The sequence below is a fragment of the Anoplopoma fimbria genome, chromosome 14, assembly GCF_027596085.1.
Source record: "Anoplopoma fimbria isolate UVic2021 breed Golden Eagle Sablefish chromosome 14, Afim_UVic_2022, whole genome shotgun sequence".
Lineage (NCBI taxonomy): Eukaryota > Metazoa > Chordata > Actinopteri > Perciformes > Anoplopomatidae > Anoplopoma > Anoplopoma fimbria.
In genome coordinates, this window is record NC_072462.1 from 19,464,973 (window position 1) to 19,484,222 (window position 19,250).

A 19,250-nucleotide genomic window follows, 5' to 3' on the forward strand; every position below is an offset into this window, starting at 1 on the left:
GCATTAGTAAAAGCCAAACCAAAGAACACATTATTTAGTATATTCTGTTTATTTGAAAGAAAAAATATAATTCTCTTTTCACAAAGACCTTCAGTACAAGTACCCTGACCGGTAACACAAATGATACACACAAAAAAAAAAGAATACATGAGAAAACACTTGTAAAATGAGCTTTTTTGAAAACAAAGAAAAAACCATAAAAATAGCATCACGTTCACTCATAGGCAGATTTTTAAGAATCACATCAAGCTTACATCATCACAAATGAGATGAAGAGGAGGATCCTGGTCCTGTTTGTATCCAATCTGCACACACACACACACACACACACACACACACACACAGTCAGTTTCTGTTTCATTCAGACCCAAAACACTTCCTTGTCATACATGATACTGGTGTTGTATTACCAAAACTAGCTTACCAACACAGAGCAAGCCAACCAGCAACAAGCTCACGGTGACATTTCAGAAAAAGTACATAAAGAAAAAACACATTTATTTTACCTTCTGATACAAAATACAACTTAATACTGTATAGAAAGACGCCCTAAAATAGGAGTCACCACATCCTATAGTACAATACACAAGAACCCGCTGAAGTGCATTTGATTTAACTTGCATGATTAGCATGATGTTTATGATGCAAAGTTTGCACCACCAATACTGAGTCAAAGTGCACACATCACAAAATGGTAGAGCCCAATAGCATGATGGATGACTGCAGCGTCTGTAATATGTGTCTGGGAATGTGCAGCCGATGTATAGACTTGCATTATGTTTTTTAAATTATATCAAAGGCTCGAATGACCCGAAAACAGACGGTAATTGTTGTTGTGTGCAAACTGAGACAATAATGGAAAGGATGTGGTGCAGTTGCTTCTCACGGTGTTACCATTACAATCAAGCACTCAACAATACAACACTGCAGACAACACCGCTTCTGAAAGCAGTAGTCAGCCTGTTACTTATGATACAAATCGATGATCTCCCTTTCAGAGTGCATCTCTCCTCTCTCTGTGGGTCCAGACTGAACTCAGCCAGGATGTACGCAGAGAAGCAGTACTAATGTTGCAATGTAACCAAATCGGGGTCCACATCCGTCTCATTCAGAGACAGAATTGGCCCTTTACGCTTCCATAGTATGGGTCCCTCCATAATATGTTGTCCCCATGATAGAGGTCCGTTGGTAATATAAACAAAATCCACACGTCTGACTTCTTCTGCAGTCGACTGAAATCCTCTAAGTGCCTTGGACAGAGCTGATGTTGAAGAAGAAGATCAGCTAACGATGCAAATCAGTACTCCGAGCTCTTCTTGGGAATCACGAGGTTCAAAACTGCAGCATTGAAGTCCTTTGGCACCTAATGAATATCATCAAGATTTGTTAAAGGGTTTGATTTAAAAATCCTTGTTTCTTCTTGTGAGCTCGAAGACCACAAGCTGCAGTATATTCTTCTGTTGATTTGTGAGAATATGGGCCCAGCTGTTCTCCAAGGGAATTCAAAAAACGTGTCCATGAGATAATATGGAGGAACCTGTGGCTTTAAAATACTTCTTCATTTACAGTTTGCAGAGCAGAGGAGATTGTTGCTCTCTTAGGACCGATTCTCTCGATGCAGGAGAGAAGATCTGTAAAACAGAACACAGATTATCGCGTTATTATGTTAACAGATTTAATATGTTGTTATTGAGGTGGCTTGATGGTTTCGAGTGTGTGCACATGTGTTTGTACACCCACCTAAGAGACCTCCGACTGTCTTTCTCCATGTTGTTCTCAGGTCCTTCACTCTCATACGAGGCCAGGTGCAGCTCTGCAGCAATAAAACAAGATGAGGCCTGAGTTTGATTTGTTCTCCAACTTTGTGACTAGACATGGCAGTCATGCAATTAATGGGATTACACTGATACTGAGAAGATCGCATACTGACCGTCTTCAGTGAAGACAGGCGTGGTGACGAGGTACTGGAGGATCCGGCGGTCTCTGTCGAACGGACAAATCACCTGACGCCAAACCAGGAATTCGCTCACCTGCTTTGCAAGCTCCCAAAGTTTCTGTTTAAACATAATGACAACAGACTTTATTAACACTTTATTAACACAATTTAAAAAAAACATTCTGTAACATTGTCAAAAATGCACTGTAAGGAGAGGATTTAAAGAAAAAAAACAACAGTTGTCATACTTTCTGAATGTCATCTCAAAGAAAATAGGGGGAACTGTAGTGCTCAATTTAAGCCACAAGGGGGTGCCAGTACACACGGCTTTAAAGCCTTTTCTCAAAGCCATTACTATGACTGTGGAGCAGCTACACAATTTCACAGTAAATAATCAAATGTTACTCTGTTTAAACAAGCTTTTCACAATGTTTGTTCATATAAAACAACCACATAGAAGGCAAAGACCTCAATCTGATTCACCAACCGATCTCTTAAATTGTGGACTGACCTCAAAGTTTATGTGCCCGTTGGTCAGCCTGCTGGCACAGCCTTCATTCAGGAAGTAGATGTCTTTAATGAGGAGACTGAAGAAAGGGATCACAATCTGGAAGAAAGCGAGAACAGAAGGTTTAAATTTACATTTTACACTCGGGATATATATTTTTTTTTTTCCTGTCCAGAAGACCCCCGTGTGCCCCCTTACCTTCTCCTGGCTGCTGTGTGCCGTCTCAGACCTCTGGGTGGCGCCACGGAGCGCAGTGCGGTAGTTGGTGAAGTTACTGGATGGGTCCATTTGGTGCTGAGTGAGGTCAGACAGAGCAGATGTTGATAAAACACATACATGCATGCACAAAGTTTGAGCACACCAAAAGCTGGGAGTCAGCTTTTAATAAATAAAAATCTATTGAAAAATACAATATAATAATTGAACCAGGGAATCACTGATGTGTGCAGATGATGTATGCAAGTTTTCTTACCTCCAGGATTTCGAACTTGTCAGTATTGACTTTACTCCAAGTTTTCCTCAGTCTGGCAACAGGACTCATGTTCATTCCGGCTGAAAGACAGAGAACCTACGTAAGTATATGATGCAGAGTGAACTGCTACAGGCCTCCACTAACTAAAAGTTTACTTTCTTGAACTGTTAGCCTAAACTCCAGCTGGAACTTAATTTAATGTTTGTCTATTCAACAAAGAAATGGTGGAAACCACAATGCACTTCATTGCCCAGAAACCACCTGTCATGAAAACAGTATGGAGGGGCAGAGCTTTGTTGGATGCTTTCAATTTTTCGGCATTTGAAAAGTGGGTTTTCTGTCAAATACTCACTGATAATCGCCATGAGGGAGTTGAAGTTGCCGATGTTGAAACACTCCTGAGCCACATCAATGAAGAACTCTATGATACGCGCTCTGTGTTTCTTCTTCACTGGCTGTAATGACAGAACACATGAGTTTCAGAATGAAGGCCAATGAACAACAACTTTTGTGTGGGTGTAAAAGAAGCCAATAAATGTGTCCCCGTACAAGAGACATCAAGATTTCTTAAGTGTCCCTATCTAAGAATAACGTACCATACAGATCTCAGTGGCCACCAGGAAACTCAGTCTGTTGAACCAGTTGACGTAGGCCTCCAGGTTACTGGTTTTACGCTTCCGGAAGAAACCCTAAAAAACAAAAGTTGGAGAGAGAGGACATGGTAAAAATACAAAATAAACAAATAATCCGTTTGTTTGTGTGTTTTGTAGTTTTATATCACATTTCTGTTAGTATTTCATTATTTTTGGAACAAGAGAACTGTGGCCTTGTTTGTTAGGAGTAAGAAGATAAAGTGAACCACGAAAAGAATAATGGGTAGAAAAATATCGATGCAACGCCAATATTTGAACCCAACCTAATTTAGGCACACAAAACAAATTCATATTTTCATATTCAGTGTTTATAATACTCAAATCTATCCACCTGACACCCACACAGCCTGTGAAACCAGCACTGTGACGTGTCTGTTGTTATTTACATCTCATTTTCATCTGCTTATGGGTCTTTTGGTTTTCTGTGCGAAACTCCATGGTGAACCTGTTTGCCAGGGGCACATTAATATAAATAAAGATTAGAAAAAGCGCTGTATAAATAAACTCGACTTGGCTGTGATGATGTAATTCCGCAGAATTCATGGCATTATTAACTGCTTACACAACACCAGCAGCCCACTCTACTCCAAACTTCCCCTTTACACTTCAGGACCCCTAACGCTGACTCAACCGCTCTTTTATACAAAGTGGGTCTTATATAACTGCCACAGCACCGTTGAGGACTGAAAAGCGGCTTGGTCGCTCGCAAGCGGTGGCTGAAAGCTTGTACTCAGCTGCTCTGCTTGAAAGCGACCCTTTAGCTGACTCACAGGGCCACTTAGGAGGGGAAAGAGCCCTTCAGATACACTTAGACTTACGAATAATAACACTTTCAAACTGTGTTTGATGCATTTTCAAAAGCTATTTAAAAAAATAATAATAATAATAATTCCCCAAATCTGCCAGCAGGATCTTTCATGTGGCTTCCAAATCAACTTGAACTGAAGCAGACCACAAATGACATCATCAAAGCAGACCTAAAACTGAGACGCTTGAAATAAAAAATGACAATCTGTGACTTTTCTTTATCATTTCTTTGATGCTGAAAATAATAATAATAAAGCGGGTCATGTTGCTGTACTCTTTGGCTGTCTTTATGCAGAGAAATCTAAATGCAGCAAGTCGTAGCTGTCAGATTGATCTATTTATTAATTCTGACTGATATCACCCATTAAATCTTGTAGCAGAAAGACAACTTTATTAATTTCGAAATCATTTTAAATCAGCAACATTTAATACAAGAAGGAAAAAGTAAACAAATGAGGTACATGTTAAATATGTTTTCTGGTAGAGAGGTCAGTTATGTTTAATGTCTAATTGTCTCATAGGCTTGTGTTTGGGATGATGCAAAACTGAAATTTAATTTTACCTTATGGTTCTCCAAAGGATCCTTCATGGCGAATGTTTGGATGAACTCCTCGGGACCGATAAAACTCAGTCTGTCCTGGAGGCAGAGAACAGGGACAGGAAACAATCAGGACAATAATAACAGTAATACGTAATAGGAAGATGATCAAGAAGAAAGGGAGATGAATAACTGAAAAAGTTTTTAAAAAGACCACACAAAGTGTTTTATGGGAAAACAACAAAACCAAGAAATAACAATCGTAAAACTAAAACGTAATAAGTCAACACATGAGCATGACACAGAAATAAAAGAAGGCAACTTAGCAGTTAAATGTTTTCATTAAGTCTATAAATGTTTTTTCTTGAACGCGATTTACACCACCAACATAATAAATTCACTAAGTTTAGAGTAAAAAAGGCCTGTAAAGTAATAACCACATGTCAAGACATAAAAGACTGTGAGAACTTCACAGAGCCACGAATGTAGATTTGCCTCCAAATCTCACAACAGATGGTTAAACAGAAGACATCATTCCAAAAACGAGTCCTGAATCTCTTCTTACCAGTTCAATGTGTGTGAGCTGCTGGGCGAGGATGAAAGGGTCGTCACACACGCTCATGACGTCGCTTCGCTGACCCGAGGCCTGTTTGCTTTTGAGGGAAGCTGGCCGCTCCATCGCCGCGGCGTTGAGCGCCGACACGGCCTCCTCGTATTGGCCGAGGGCAGACAGCCGTTTGATGAGCCGCTGGGTCATCTGCTGCATGGCTCGCCAAGAGTACTGGAAGGATAACACAGATCATTAGATATCAATCAATCAGGTTTATTTATACAGCACATTTCATACGACATGTCGTGGAAGAAATTGTACACAGGAATCAGTGCTACATGACAAATGTAAAGAGTTGCGGATGTAAAGAGTGCGGATTATTTCACTAGATTGGAAACCAGGCGTGCTGGATTAAGGCCGCTGTTGGGCCGAGAGGTCAACAGAAGTCATGTATGTGAATGCGCATTTTAAGGTAACACATTAGAAAAGATTTATTGAGACTGCAAAACGTCCTCAATTGCACAAAAAAACAAAAAAAGTCAAGCTCACTAGACGGCTTTTTGCCTTCGCAGTAAAAGAGTTGATTTGCTCTGATGAAGCAAACATTTAACTCACAGGACGGATTAGTTACTTCCGCTGCCAGCGATCCTTGCTCGTGCGTTAAAATCTTTGCATTAATTTGTCTTTGTCTCCAGACAACATGAAACATGGCCAATACTAGTTGACATAAAAGAACAATTTTAGACTTTCCCAAATTGAAACAAATTTCTGAAGACCTCTCTCCATCGTACATGGGTTGGATGTGTCATGCCTCAGCCATCGTAGTAAAAGGAATTTGGAAGATCTGATGATGTCATTGTGTATAATAATCACTTAGGGTTTTGGAATATTGTCAGCCACCGTGTAAAGTGTAACCTATACAACCAACCTCATCTCCTCGGGCCACATGGTGCGTCATGTCCTTGAGGCAGCGCATCATCCTCTCGTCCCTGAAGTCGTATGGGAACGTCTCCGTCCACTCGGTCAGCAGCTGCACCAGCTTTGGGGCCACCTCACGGAAACGAATCTAAAAATCACACAATGGCATGTTCAGTGTCACGGAAGTGATTATGAAATGGCATTTATGAACATAATCTGTCCTTCTGACAGTTGTTTATTTGCTTGCTTACTTGTTCCCATTAAATGTGTTCCCTTTTACTTTTATTTCCCTTGTGTCAATTTGAGTCATTTCTGTCCGCCTTTTTTTTTCTTTGCTTATGAAATAGTCGATAAATACTTTCTCCCACAAAGGAAATATTGAGGTTTGTGTTTGTGGGTGAGAGTTTGTGGCGATGTTATTTTGGTAATGAGTTTGTGTGGGGGAGAGAGGGTGAAATGAAGACAAATTATAGCTGTGTTTATCTACGCAAGTGTGTGCGCGTGTAATCCGCCCACCTTGTCCAGCAGGGCGTCTCCGGACCGCTGCTGCTCCACACACAGGTGACAAACCCTCGTCATGAGCTCGTACGGGTGCAGGAAGAGGCGTGAACTCAGCAGGAAGGTGAAAACATACGACCTCTGATGATGAGGAAACAACAGAGCTCTCAGGACAAGAACAGGCGGCACACACAGGACAGCTGACATCTTTCCGTCTGTTTACAATCACTAAATAAAAATGCATTTTCACAACTTTTACAGCTCTTTATCTGCACTTACATCAGGGTAGTAGTCGACTGTGGGAACCAGGTGCTGGATCAGGGCCTCGAGGGATGCTGAAACCAAACTGTTGTCATGGTAACACATCTCCCCGTAGCTGGCGGTGACGCCGTGTCCATGCCGTCGGCCTTTTGCTGCGACGGAGTTGTTACGTGAAGACTGCTCGCTGCTGCTGCAGCCGCTGCTGCTGCTGGTAGTGTTGGTGGTGGTGGCTGTGGTTGTGTGGCGGTAGGCGCGTCCAGGACAGGAAGTGCTGTGCTGTCGGGGGCTGTGAGGCTGCGGCGAGGAGTAGGGGTTCTCTGAAACCGCACAGCTGCTGTTGTAATGGTGCTCCCTGGCGGTCACCGAGGAGACGGAGGAGCTGCGGTACGAACTGTGAGGCTGCGGTATGTCGTAGGGGTTCTCCGAGGAGGAGGAGTAGGCGCCGTTGTAGACGTTTTCCTTCGCGGGCTTCGGGGCAGTGCCGGTGCCGTTGCGGTACGGGCTGTGAGGCTGAGGGTGGTTGTTGTTGTTGTTGCCATAAGCAGGGCAAGAGCTGAACTTTCCAGCATACGGGGTTGTGGGAGGCATGTTGACCTGTAGAAGAGAGACAATGTGGAGGTTAGAGGCAACATAGATAAAAATCATGGAGTATATCATATAATGGGAACCACTGACCACATACACACAGATGAATTAAAGAGGTAGCGACAAAAAGTGCAGACAATCACATTGTCTCATAGTACCACCTCCAAGGTGTGAAAGTATGACAACTGTTCCCTTAATGAATTAGTTTTTCATCCATCATATTGTTTTTTTAAATGAGCAAAACCCAAATGCATTTAATTCATAACACGGCGCATAATAACAAATTATTTTTGTTTTAAGCAATCATCTACAAATAGTTTCAGCAGTAGCATTAATTATGGTACTACATAGTTACAAATGTGTCAAACAGTAAGGATACTTTATGGTTATAAAGGATACTTTCTCTCTTCATTATGTCATCAAACACAAGTATTGACTGCTGTTGTACTGACTATCTTTCAGTCAACATTAGAAGTCACTCTACTTTATTTGAATCATGCCCACAAATGTCTCTTGTAGTTTCGCTGCCATTACACCACGGCACAGCCTCCCCCGCTCCCGTGGAATGCGGTTGATGTTTTAGCTGCGTCCACATGTTGTGAAAATATCTGTTTGAGCAACCTGATCACGCAAAGCAAAGACATAGAAGCGTCTGTGAAAGTAATTACACTTAATCACATAATTTTACCCCTCCTCTGTTTACCGTTATTGCTTTGGAATTTTGAAAGATACCTCCTGGTGAAATTCACTTTCCCTAAAAGTTATTTGTAGGGAAAGTTTTTTGTACAATTACGTTTTTAAAGCATTTTTTTTTCTCCTGCATTATTATCATATGTCCTATTTCACATATTTTGCCATCAGGGCGGCAGAAGGGAAAATAAATAGGCCAACAGATGGATGATCTCAAGACAACAATGATTTTTTTTTTTTTGCGTTAATGGTGTAGATAATTGGATTTGAGGTTGGTAAGCTGATCCCAGATCACTACCAGGGCGTGCTTTAACTCTGGAGCCATCTTTATCCTGCTACTGTTGTCTGTCTAGGAACCACATGCCAGCGTAAATCGAGCCTCACACACATGTACACACACTGTGCCAGAAAACAAAACCCTGCAGGAATCCAGCCGACTTTTGTTTGTCCATCGCCGCGCCGACAGAGGAGTGTCTGTCCGAGCCAACATCTTACACACACACACACACACAGACACACACCCACGTCGACCATGGCGCCAAGCCCCATGCCGGTATAATCCAAACACACACACACATGTCACACATAAACGAATGATGGCTTGAGCGACACACACACACACACACACCCACACACTCCTGTGTACCACAGCGCCTGGCGTCGTGCCAGTGTCAGCCAGTCCAGTGCCAGCCCGTCTTCTGAACTCTGTGATCTCTGCCTGCTGTTTTCCTTCTAACTCGGTTAAAAGATTACACTGGCCTTACCTTCCTAAAGTTACAATAAAGTATAATCTGGAAAAGCTCTGGTCGTCAAGTTGAGATAAGGAATCGACTGAGTAATATTTACACCAGTTTTGATGCCAATGCTTCAGTCTCCAAGCCTCTGTTTTGCATTGAAAAGTGACCTTGCGCAAAAAATGGAAAAATGTCTAAAAAACTGTTTTTCCAGACTGACTTCCTGAAAAGTTGACCCTTTGGATAGTTTGCGGCTTCCATGTTGCAGCACCAAAATTTTACCCTCTCTAAATCATAGGTTGGGCTCTCCGTGGACGCCTTAATGATGGAGTTGGGAGCATAATTGCATATTGAAAGCATTGTTTAAATTCTCTCATTTGTAAACTTTGAAAAAGTGCAGCCTTACAAAAGGGATTGGATGTGGCAATAAAAATACAGGAAAGGAAAGAAATGTTAACTTTTTGTTCGAACATTATACAGACAAAACCGCAAGTATCCAGTTTCATGCTCCTGTAATACAGTTCTTAAAATATTTAATAAGCATTGTAGGCTTTAAAGTTCATTTTCCGTTTCGTAATGTGACAACAAACAATATCTGCTGTTTGACAAATGGCACTGGCTGTCGTGTCTGGTACCTGAAATGCCATAACACGGTTAATCAAAAGGTTAAAAGTAATTGAACGTTTGATGGAGCTGCACGCAAATATCATCTCCTAATGGATTTAAAACCAGGGGAATTTGTCCAAGCTGCTTCAAAGACACAACATCATTTGGAGTTTTCAATAAATTTGACAGTTGTCAAATATGTGAATGTTGCCTTAAGCTGGCTTTTAATAGCATTTTTTTTTTTTTTTTTTTTTACCATGAAAGGAATGAATCATTTAAGTGCATTTGTTTTGCAGCTGGACCAGCTTCCTTCTTGGATCCCTGCAGCTACACGGAAGCATTGATGGCCTAAGACTAACTTCCCGCCAGTTGGTTCCAGAAAACCACCTAAATCTTTCAACCTTAGGCAGATTTCTTTCCTTCTAAATCACACAATGTGGTTAAAAAAAAAAAAAAAAAAAAAAAAAAAAAAGGTACAGCCAGCAATGCTGAGACCAGTTATAACAGGAGGGGAGAACCAGGGAGGGGGGGGGCCTCTTCAACAATAGAGGTATTATCTATCCTGTCATGGCATTAACAACCACACAAAGACCCCCAGGAAGAGATCACAGCACATCAGACACACACACAGCAGCTTTCACACACACTCGGCTGGCCACCGTCAGGACGTGTGACGCCCGTCTCTGCTTGGAATCGAGGCCGGGATCATCTTCGCATCACCAATATGAAGCACACTTCCTCATTCTTCTGTAAGGTGTGAACTCTTATCACACATTTACAGACATCATCTCCTGTGAGGTCATGCAATATATTTCTGCACTTTTATTTGCCAAGTGCAATAAAAAGTAGGGGAAGCTATCTTGGCCACTTTGTTAAAGGAGCCTATCGAAACTCACGTATTGACATAAGCAGATATAACTTCGCGTGGCTGAAGGACTTCAAGCAGCTCTAATTTAGTTTAATGAGGAAATACATAATAAATAGACTATGAAACATAACAGTTTAATCATGCGTCATAGTGTGTAAGCATCCTGCGGCTATCTTAGTCACTCTCAATTGTGCTTATTCAATGCCAACTGACCCCAGAGTGCAACTGACCTAATAATAGTCCGTGCTGGAACCGGCTGAAACCCCCCGATGCTTAAACCACAACAGGACCTGCAAAGGAACAACAGAAGATTTGTTTGCAAAGACTCTTTTTGTGACGTCTAATCAAATTTGAGGTCTCTAACCGGGGCCTGAAGCTAGAAAACACATTCAACAAAAGTTCAGCACGTAGGCTAACGTGATGTGGACACATGGCGTGAGAGAAAAGCACCTGATAAGCAGACCTGTAAAACTATTTATCAGAGTGGTAAAAGGCCGATGCATTGCTATCTTTGTTCCACTTTGTACCGTATGTACTTTGACACTAATAAGTTGCAGCAGGATGGGCGCGTGAGCAAGACAAGCGTCTACGTCTGAGGGAAACCCTTCACAGTCAGCCTTATTCTTAACAATAAATGAGGTTAAAGTCCAGGCCTTGCTCATATCACTTACTCGTGGTTTTGTTAAAGCTGCACACTGGGCAAGTTTTATACATACTATAGTTAACCCTTTAAACAGCACAACACAGAAACCCTTTACAGTAAGATGAGGCCAGTAACCTGATCAGGAGCAGTTATACCAAAGAAAAGCAAAGCAAGTCCATCTTTTATTAGAAAGGGGGCTTTCCCACTGCTGTTTAGAGGATTTCACTGTCAAACTTTAATTTGTTACTTTATGTAGGAGGAGAAGTGACTATACTTGACTTGGGAATGCTGTTTAGGCCACATAAGATGAATCCATGATGCCTCAATTAGCAATTAGCATTCTTATCTTAATTATGTGAGGATGTACCTTAAGACTGGCCTACTGAAACTTTTAAAAACAAGTCTGACTAGTTATACGAATAGATATAATGGTTGTAATTAGCTAGTGAATCAATCCAGTTACGTTACCTTTTACCTAGCACCACCTCCCACTGATTCTACTGTTGAAATACAGCTGGTAGTGGTTCATTTAATCGAAACCTTTTTGTAGTATTGTGAAAATGGTCAGGTTTTTAGTGAAGGTGGCACAGACTCTGTTCAATTCAATGCAGGAAAACCCCTGAATATGTTTCTCTACAAAAGTCAAGATCATAAAAGTGGTTTAAAAAGAAATTAGTCATATCATTTTTTTTTACTTGCCATGAGTCTCATTTGAACACATGTTTTAAGTTTTGGGGAAGCAGCTTACAACAAGCCAATAAACATGACTTAATTGCAGTGCTGAAACAATAGGTGGATGGACACAAAATAAATATCTTACTGTTTTGAAAGTCGGTTAATTATTGTTACTACTTGATGCGTTTGTCTGTCTCTTCTTCTGTATGTAAGAACATAGGATTTAACTCCTTAATACAGGCATCATTCAAGATGTCATTTTCTGCTTGTTGGCTGTCCAAGCATAAAAACCTGCATCTGTCTTTCTCTACCCATAATCATTTGTGTTTTGGGGTTGTTTTTCCTTCACTTTGTAAGAAGTATGAATGCAATTTAAAAAATCTGCACCACAGTTTGAGGTCTCAGACTCCACCTGACTTTAAGCATCATCATCACCACCAACCAAGCAAGCCAAAAGTAAAGTAGGGAGTAGGAGGAAAAAGCACCGAGCTGGGAAAAAAAACAAACGCTTCACGCACTCACGCTAGAGTACTCTTACGGGTCAGGTGAGGCCTCCAGCCTCTGTGAGGACACTAGACGCTGGGACCCTGCTGACCACTTTAAAACCTGCACCTGCAACTCCATCTGATAGACCAGCAAACAGAACCGGATACAGACACCATGCTCAGATTGGCTTCAGAGATAAGTATAATACAATTCACCCACTGCTGGTCCTGTTTTTATCTTTTATTCCCCCACACACACACACACACACACACAAAGCATTCAAGCACCCATTCCCTTTGTGTGTAGGCTCCACGCACACACACCCCCACGGGGCTAGAAGTGCATAGAGGCACACAAGCAAACACGCGCACCTGTCCCTTGCATGATCTGGTAGGCTAGTACAGTATTAACCTAGTGTCAGAAAGGATAAAGACCCATTATCTCCTCTGCTGATGGGATATAATAAACCTAGAGGGGATCTCTTTCACACACATACACATTTCATATTGCCTATAAACCTACAGAGCTCATACACAACTGCCTCACAACACAACACATGTATTTTATATTAAGATCAAAGTGGGAAAAGGTTAAAAACAGCTAGTTGAAGCCCAAAATGTTGCTGGTGTTCCTCCGACTGCCTTTGTGTTAATCATTAAATAAGTTAAACCTTTTAATTTGAGGTAAATTTAAGCAGCTTGTCACGCTCATCTCAGCAAGTTAAGGCACCATTGGTTTATATATAAATGTGCAGAGGGAATAAGGCTGTTTAAAGTCTGTTTGGCCAGAAGAACACACGCTTTCTCTCTTTTTTTTTTTCTTTTCCCTACAGACACATACACAATCTGTTAGACTCTCTTTCAAACACACACACACACACACACACACACACACACACACACACACACACACACACACACCACCACCATGCCTGGTCTACATTGTGGGTTTCTGACTGAGTCATAACACAGTAAAAGTAAAAGCTGACTGTGAAAATGCCATGCTGTGTAACCACAGTCCCATCACAGGTGCTGGTGAGTAAGGTGTGTGTGTGAGAGTCTGACAGCACAGCCTAATTATAAACTCACATGGGCGGTAAACAATAACAACAACAACAAATGTAGCCAGGGAGGAAGAGAATAGAACTGAGGGAGGATATAACATTGGATTTTCAAAACACAACAAGGCTGAATAAAAGGCTTTTGAGTTAACATGTTTGTTGTAGCCATGAGAAAAAAATAAAAATAATAATTAGGCATCTGGGAAACTTAGTGATTCTAAATGCTTGAATACAATAAAGCAGATTGCGATTCTAAAAGTTATTTCTATACACTTAAATTGTCTTATCATCAACATGTGATGCATACCAGCATTGAATCTAGCATTTCTGACTCTGATTAAAGTTGATCTGTCCCCATGAATAACCTCATCATCCACACCCACAACTCACCGCTGATGTGATGCAGCTCAGTGTCCGACTGCAATGTCTTTCATTGGCAGAAAAGAGAATAGCAAAAAAAAAACTATCCAAAACTGTCACAAATCTCCACTGTTTGTCCTTAAAGCTGCAAATGTGCTCAGCCTTTCAGTAGTGCGTCTGCACGGTGCTGCCCTCCATTGTGTCTCTTGATATTTGAGCCAATTCGAACTAGCAGCGCAGTAATGAGGCGTATTCAAATGACTTCCATTGAGCCGCGAAAACCAGCCAATCGCTGTGCGGGGGCGGGTCCCTCTAGGGGGCAACGCGGACCAATCACAGTGGAGGAGACTGGAAAATCGAAATCTTCGGAGGATCTGATTGGCTGGCTCGCCGTCCGTCGAATTCTTTTCTTTTTCAACCGCAGCGAATGTTTTTGTTGGAGAACTGAAATATGGAAGGTGTAAGGTTTCCTCCCGGAATGTGTGTGTGTGTGTGTGTGTGTGTGTGTGTGTGTGTGTGTGTGTGTGTGTGTGTGTGTGTGTGTGTGTGAGTTGGTCTCAGTAACTTGAAAATCAAGAGGTTGTAAAAGTATAAGCTTCTTAGCTGTTTTATTTTGTGTTTATAGCATTTATCTTGTTAAATAATGTCATTGAGAGTTGCTTCATGAATACAACACACATTTGTATAACATCCATCTAAGAAGAAAATGACTTTTTGCTATTATATTGTAAGACAGATTACATCCATTAATTAAACAGTGAGCATGAATATTATTGAAGCATATATATTCTAGCATTGCTTTTGTATATTAAGATACTTTTCTACAAAACAGTGCTGCTAAATATTGGAGTATTTTTGCTTTTTTCTTAGGTTGCCATACATTTCAGCAGATGGCAGTGGGCGGATGGCATCTTGAAATCAGCTCCAATATAGGTACCTCATTACAGTGGACATTATGTTGGCTTAAAGCTGCATTCATTCATTAATTCATTAATTAATGACATACTATTGTCTCATTACGTTGTAACCACAAACATGGTTACACATCCAGCAGACAAAGAGAAACATATTTTTACTCAATATGAGTACTTATTTGTCACCTGACAAATATGTGTACATGGTACTTGTTTTTTGGCTCTTTTGGTTTCCAACTCCTGAGAAAAATATCAATCTTTTTAGCTGATAAATGCTTCACTGTCTGTCTGTTTGTCTGTTATCTGATTCTAGGCAAGTAGCATCATTTGGCTTATCAGAGATTTTTGGAACAAAACTGCTGTCAGTTGTTGTCATAGAAAAGGATATTGGTGAAAGTAGAGTTTGCGGACAGCCAAAACAATGAGCTAAAAATCAATATATAGCTCCTCAAAAGTTAGGAGCACTGCAGAGCTGGATGATAATTCCATGTGGGATCGTAGCTCTTTTCCTGTGACGCAGTCGTTTAAATGATTGGTAATAAAAAATGGTTGGTGCAGCTTTAATCTTTTTTGTTTTGTTATACTGATGTGGTTATGCAGTAATCAAGTTTTGTTAGTCATCCAAAATCAGTTCACATATCACATAACACACCGTGCCACATACTGTCCCACTTTTACATGCAATTGTTTTGTGTGTGAAGGGTAATGAACACACTCTCAAACAGCATTGGGTCATTCATACCAGACTGTGGCTCACAGATAATTACACCTGGTCATGGCCGTTCTCGAAAGACCTGGATCGGTCACTGTTTATTGGTAAACCATTAAATTGTACCTTTGAGTAAATCTATAATCACAGTTTTTGACTCCAAGCTGTAGTGTGTATACTATTCAACACAGCAGGTAGCGAGGGCAAAGTCTTAATTTACAGGATGTTTCTATATTTACAAGAAATGCATGTTGCATTAATTTTTTTTTTTCAAGAATTAAGAAAAACAGCCTTGATGACAGTAATTATCTTGATACCTGATGGGGATTGCAAAGGATTTAATAACCCCACAAGGTTGGAGAAGTTACTCCACCCATAACACAAAGTTATCCTTAAATTGCAGTGAAAACAAGAAGATTATCTAGGTTTTCATGTAATAACAGGAATATGTGTACAGTCCTGTCCTACTTGCGTACACTCAGGCACTTCTGGATCTTTTTAAACAGGTTCACATTAATTTGAACTTTGTCAGAGTTTAAAAACACACCTCATCTCTTTCTCTAAATGTTTAGAATATACTCTAAATATATATACTATGCTCCCTTCAACAGTCTAATTTTCCTCTGAAATATGGTAATTAAAGCAAGGTGGGTGCACAGCATACCCACCCGCTCAACTGCCACTGCATCGCTGCCATCCACCTAAACAGAGTCCAATCCTTTTCATTGCATAAACATAAAATTACATAAACACAGCGTTAGATTTACAGCGCGGCCGGGGCCCTGACGTTGTGGGCGGCGCTCACCACTGACGCCTCTTACATTATGACACATCACTGTTGAGGCAAGAATAACTGATCTCTGAGTCTTACAGGCTGCAGGGTTTTCTCATTTTAATAACCCAACACCTACACCGGGCACCCGAGCGCACAGCTTCCGGCCGCGTAGTACGCCCATGCACGCATTAACTTCCGGTGATGTTTGACCTCGGCGACGCTCGGTGAGGGACCCCATGAGATTTGGCCTTTCGATTGGTCGCTTGACGCCCACGACTGCCAGAGAGCTGTTGAGGAAGACTTACAGTCAGAGTGGCAGATCAAGGATGTCAATTTAAATAACATTAACCTCGATTGGAGGTGAACACCACCACCATTACCCAAATATTTGCTCTATGGATGTGCTTGGCAGTTACTTAAGACCTTTAGAAAGCATTTATCATTGTATGAGTCGCTTCTAATTTTCTCAGTCTTAAAATGTTTCCAAAACATTAGATTTTGAGACACAGGAGAGGAACATCCGGCATTATTCAAACACAGGCTTAAATGAAAAGGGGGTTTAATTGAGTTAAGGTTGTTCTTTCTTCTTTTCCGCCCACATTGTCCAGCTAGAAGACCGTAAGTGAAGAGAAGATAGTCACGGAACACTAATCTGTATTCCTGTGTAAATGCAGAGCTGAAGCACAGGCGTTTAGTATAAAGGCCACTTTGTTTCAGTTGTTTGATATTTACAGAAATCTGCGCCAGAGAACCACTCATCATCCTGCCTGTGTCTCACAAAGATTCAGACAAGATAATGCAACAGATGATTCTGATTTTTCCCATTGTTTTTCAAAGCTAAAGCTACTGAAAGCTTCATGAGGAGAAACAATGAAAGTAGGAGACTTGTCCTTGATTCTTAGTCGCCATGCCAACATACACTATCAGGCAAAGGTTTCCTTGTGAAATCGTATGCCATGCAATTGTATACTCACTGTGAATACCATACCATTAGGGAATAAGTAAGGAACAGGCATGCTTTAAATGGGAAAGGTTTGTTAGGTTTTCCGTTACTATATTTGAGATGTACCTGTGCCTCTTTTTCAGGGTGCAGGTCTGACATTAAACATCATCATCTGACAATAAATTCAGTCAACGTTAGTAAATTCAGTATGACACCAAACAGACGCATAGAAGACACTGAGCAAAAAGCACCATTTGTGTATTTGTGTTTGGGGTTACCAGTTTATAAGCTACACCTTTACAATCCAATACAACCTGCAATACACTAGTATTAGCATACCTTATCAAGATTTTTTTCATATTAAATTGAATATAAATAATGTTTTTGTATTAACAATGCATAGCAATGGAATTGTTTTGGTTTACTTACTTACTTTACTGCTTTGGTTCACTCTCGCCGCTCTAGTAGTGTCAATTTTGTGGTGCAGTAAGCAGCTGTTTGTAGCAGAAAAGAACTATAAATGCTAAGCTCTAACACTACCTACTCATACAGATACAAGTATATACTAGCTAGAGGAGCGTTTAGCAGCAAAAGAGCCAGATATACCCCTCAGGAGTTGGTGGAGACCAAAGGAAGAGCTAAAAGGAGATGGAATATTGGACTTAAATGTATCAGGTAGCAAGAAACATGACTCCACATCATCCTAATGTTGATGTTAAAATAAGCATCATTGCTGAGAAGGTTGACATATCAATTTAATATTGTAGTGTTACTTTCTGCTGTCCATAAATGGCCAAGAAATCAATTATTGCAGGTTTAACTATTGGCTGCGATGGTGTCAGAGAGGATCATTGCAATGTATTGATGTTGTCTTATACAGCATTATATTGAATGGTGTCTGTGACATTTGGTCCAATTCAGTTCAGTTTGTCTGTTGGATCGACAGGATTTCCACTTTCTAATCTGAACACCAGTTTCACAAACCTGTTCATAACCACCTCCAATGTGTAGAATATATATTTTTTAATATATATTCTTTTATACTATATATATTTTATAAACCAATTCTTTCACCTACATTTTAGAGCATTTACAATGAGTACATACCTAATAGTTAAACCAAAATGGCCAAAATCATTGTTCAAAAGCTTCTGACTGGCAGCATGTTTTGGATTTCCAGGAAACAGCGACACAAAACAAATGATGTCAGCGGCCACCAGCAGCAGCGACAGACGTAAATGCTGTAGTGAGCGTGGGTGGGATTACACAGTGACAGCTGGGTGAGATCATTATGGTACGGGGAAGGGGGAGATAAAAAGAGGGGGAGAACCCGAGAACCGGGGGAGGGGAGGGTCTGGCGTATAATGGTGTTGGGGTAGAGTGGTGGGAGGCTTTTGTGGTGACATTCTTTACTCTGAAGAATACATGCATGTATATTACAAAATTTAAGAGAAGAAATAATCCAGCTGCTCAATAATACCGACCTGCTTCTAAACCCAAAATGCTCCAGCTGTTCTTTTGCATTTATGTTTACGTGCCTGGAGGACGTGAAGCGAGACACATGCATGAGGATGGTTCAGGTTGAGTGGGGTAGTTGATACGTGGGATATATCAGAAGGGGTGGGTGAGGGGAGAAGAGGGGTGGATAAAGGGGGAGAGGAAGAGGGATGACTCACAGGCTTCCAGTAAGAGATCTGACTCAGCTACTGGAAGCCCCCTGTTTTTTTTACTTTTCTGGAGAAAAGAGAGACCCTAAAGGTCATATTATGGAAAATAAGAAATGTAATATATATGCTATACAGCTCTCACTACTTTAGCTTTTTATTGTGCTTGTGGTGAAAATGTGTTTATAAACTGCAGAGATGCACAGTATATGTGTCTTATGTGTTACATTTGACATAATTTCTTGTCAATGGAGAGACAACAAGAAAAAGATCCTCAGAAAGATTTTACACTTTCGTCAGCCAAGTCATAAGGCCTCAGATCAGTTTTAAAGCTACTTTGCCTTAGAATGCGAGAGAAGAAAAACACATGCACACCATTCCCCATTCATTGGTGTGT

General features: G+C 40.9%; 1 protein-coding gene across 2 annotated transcripts; it reads right to left on the reverse strand.

Annotated features, from left to right (window-relative positions):
- Positions 1 to 30: 30 nt before the first annotated feature.
- Positions 31 to 14,044, reverse strand: LOC129102226 (ras-GEF domain-containing family member 1B-B-like). 2 transcript variants are annotated; one of them, XM_054612271.1, is made up of 15 exons: positions 13,879 to 14,044; positions 10,855 to 10,914; positions 7,160 to 7,735; positions 6,899 to 7,021; positions 6,393 to 6,530; positions 5,480 to 5,695; positions 4,939 to 5,013; positions 3,513 to 3,605; positions 3,269 to 3,371; positions 2,917 to 2,996; positions 2,643 to 2,738; positions 2,448 to 2,543; positions 1,931 to 2,054; positions 1,741 to 1,813; positions 31 to 1,631 (listed from the first exon to the last, which is right to left on the reverse strand). In XM_054612271.1, the coding sequence occupies exons 3-15, from the start codon at positions 7,727 to 7,729 to the stop codon at positions 1,598 to 1,600; spliced, it is 1,821 nt and encodes a 606-aa protein (XP_054468246.1). In that variant the 5' UTR covers positions 7,730 to 7,735; positions 10,855 to 10,914; positions 13,879 to 14,044; the 3' UTR covers positions 31 to 1,597. The 2 variants fall into 2 exon arrangements, with proteins under 2 accessions (XP_054468246.1, XP_054468245.1); XM_054612270.1 differs by lacking the exon at positions 10,855 to 10,914.
- Between the last annotated feature and the right edge of the window lie 5,206 nt (positions 14,045 to 19,250).

Bases quoted from the DNA above. Each gene is read 5' to 3' on its own strand.
- LOC129102226 (XM_054612270.1), bottom strand. From the start codon at position 7,729: ATGCCTCCCACAACCCCGTATGCTGGAAAGTTCAGCTCTTGCCCTGCT. The intron at 5,696-6,392 runs GTTGGTTGTATA...TTATCCTTCCAG, and splicing joins ATGTGGCCCGAGGAGATGAG to TACTCTTGGCGAGCCATGCA. The intron at 1,632-1,740 runs GTGGGTGTACAA...TCTGTTTTACAG, and splicing joins GACAGTCGGAGGTCTCTTAG to ATCTTCTCTCCTGCATCGAG.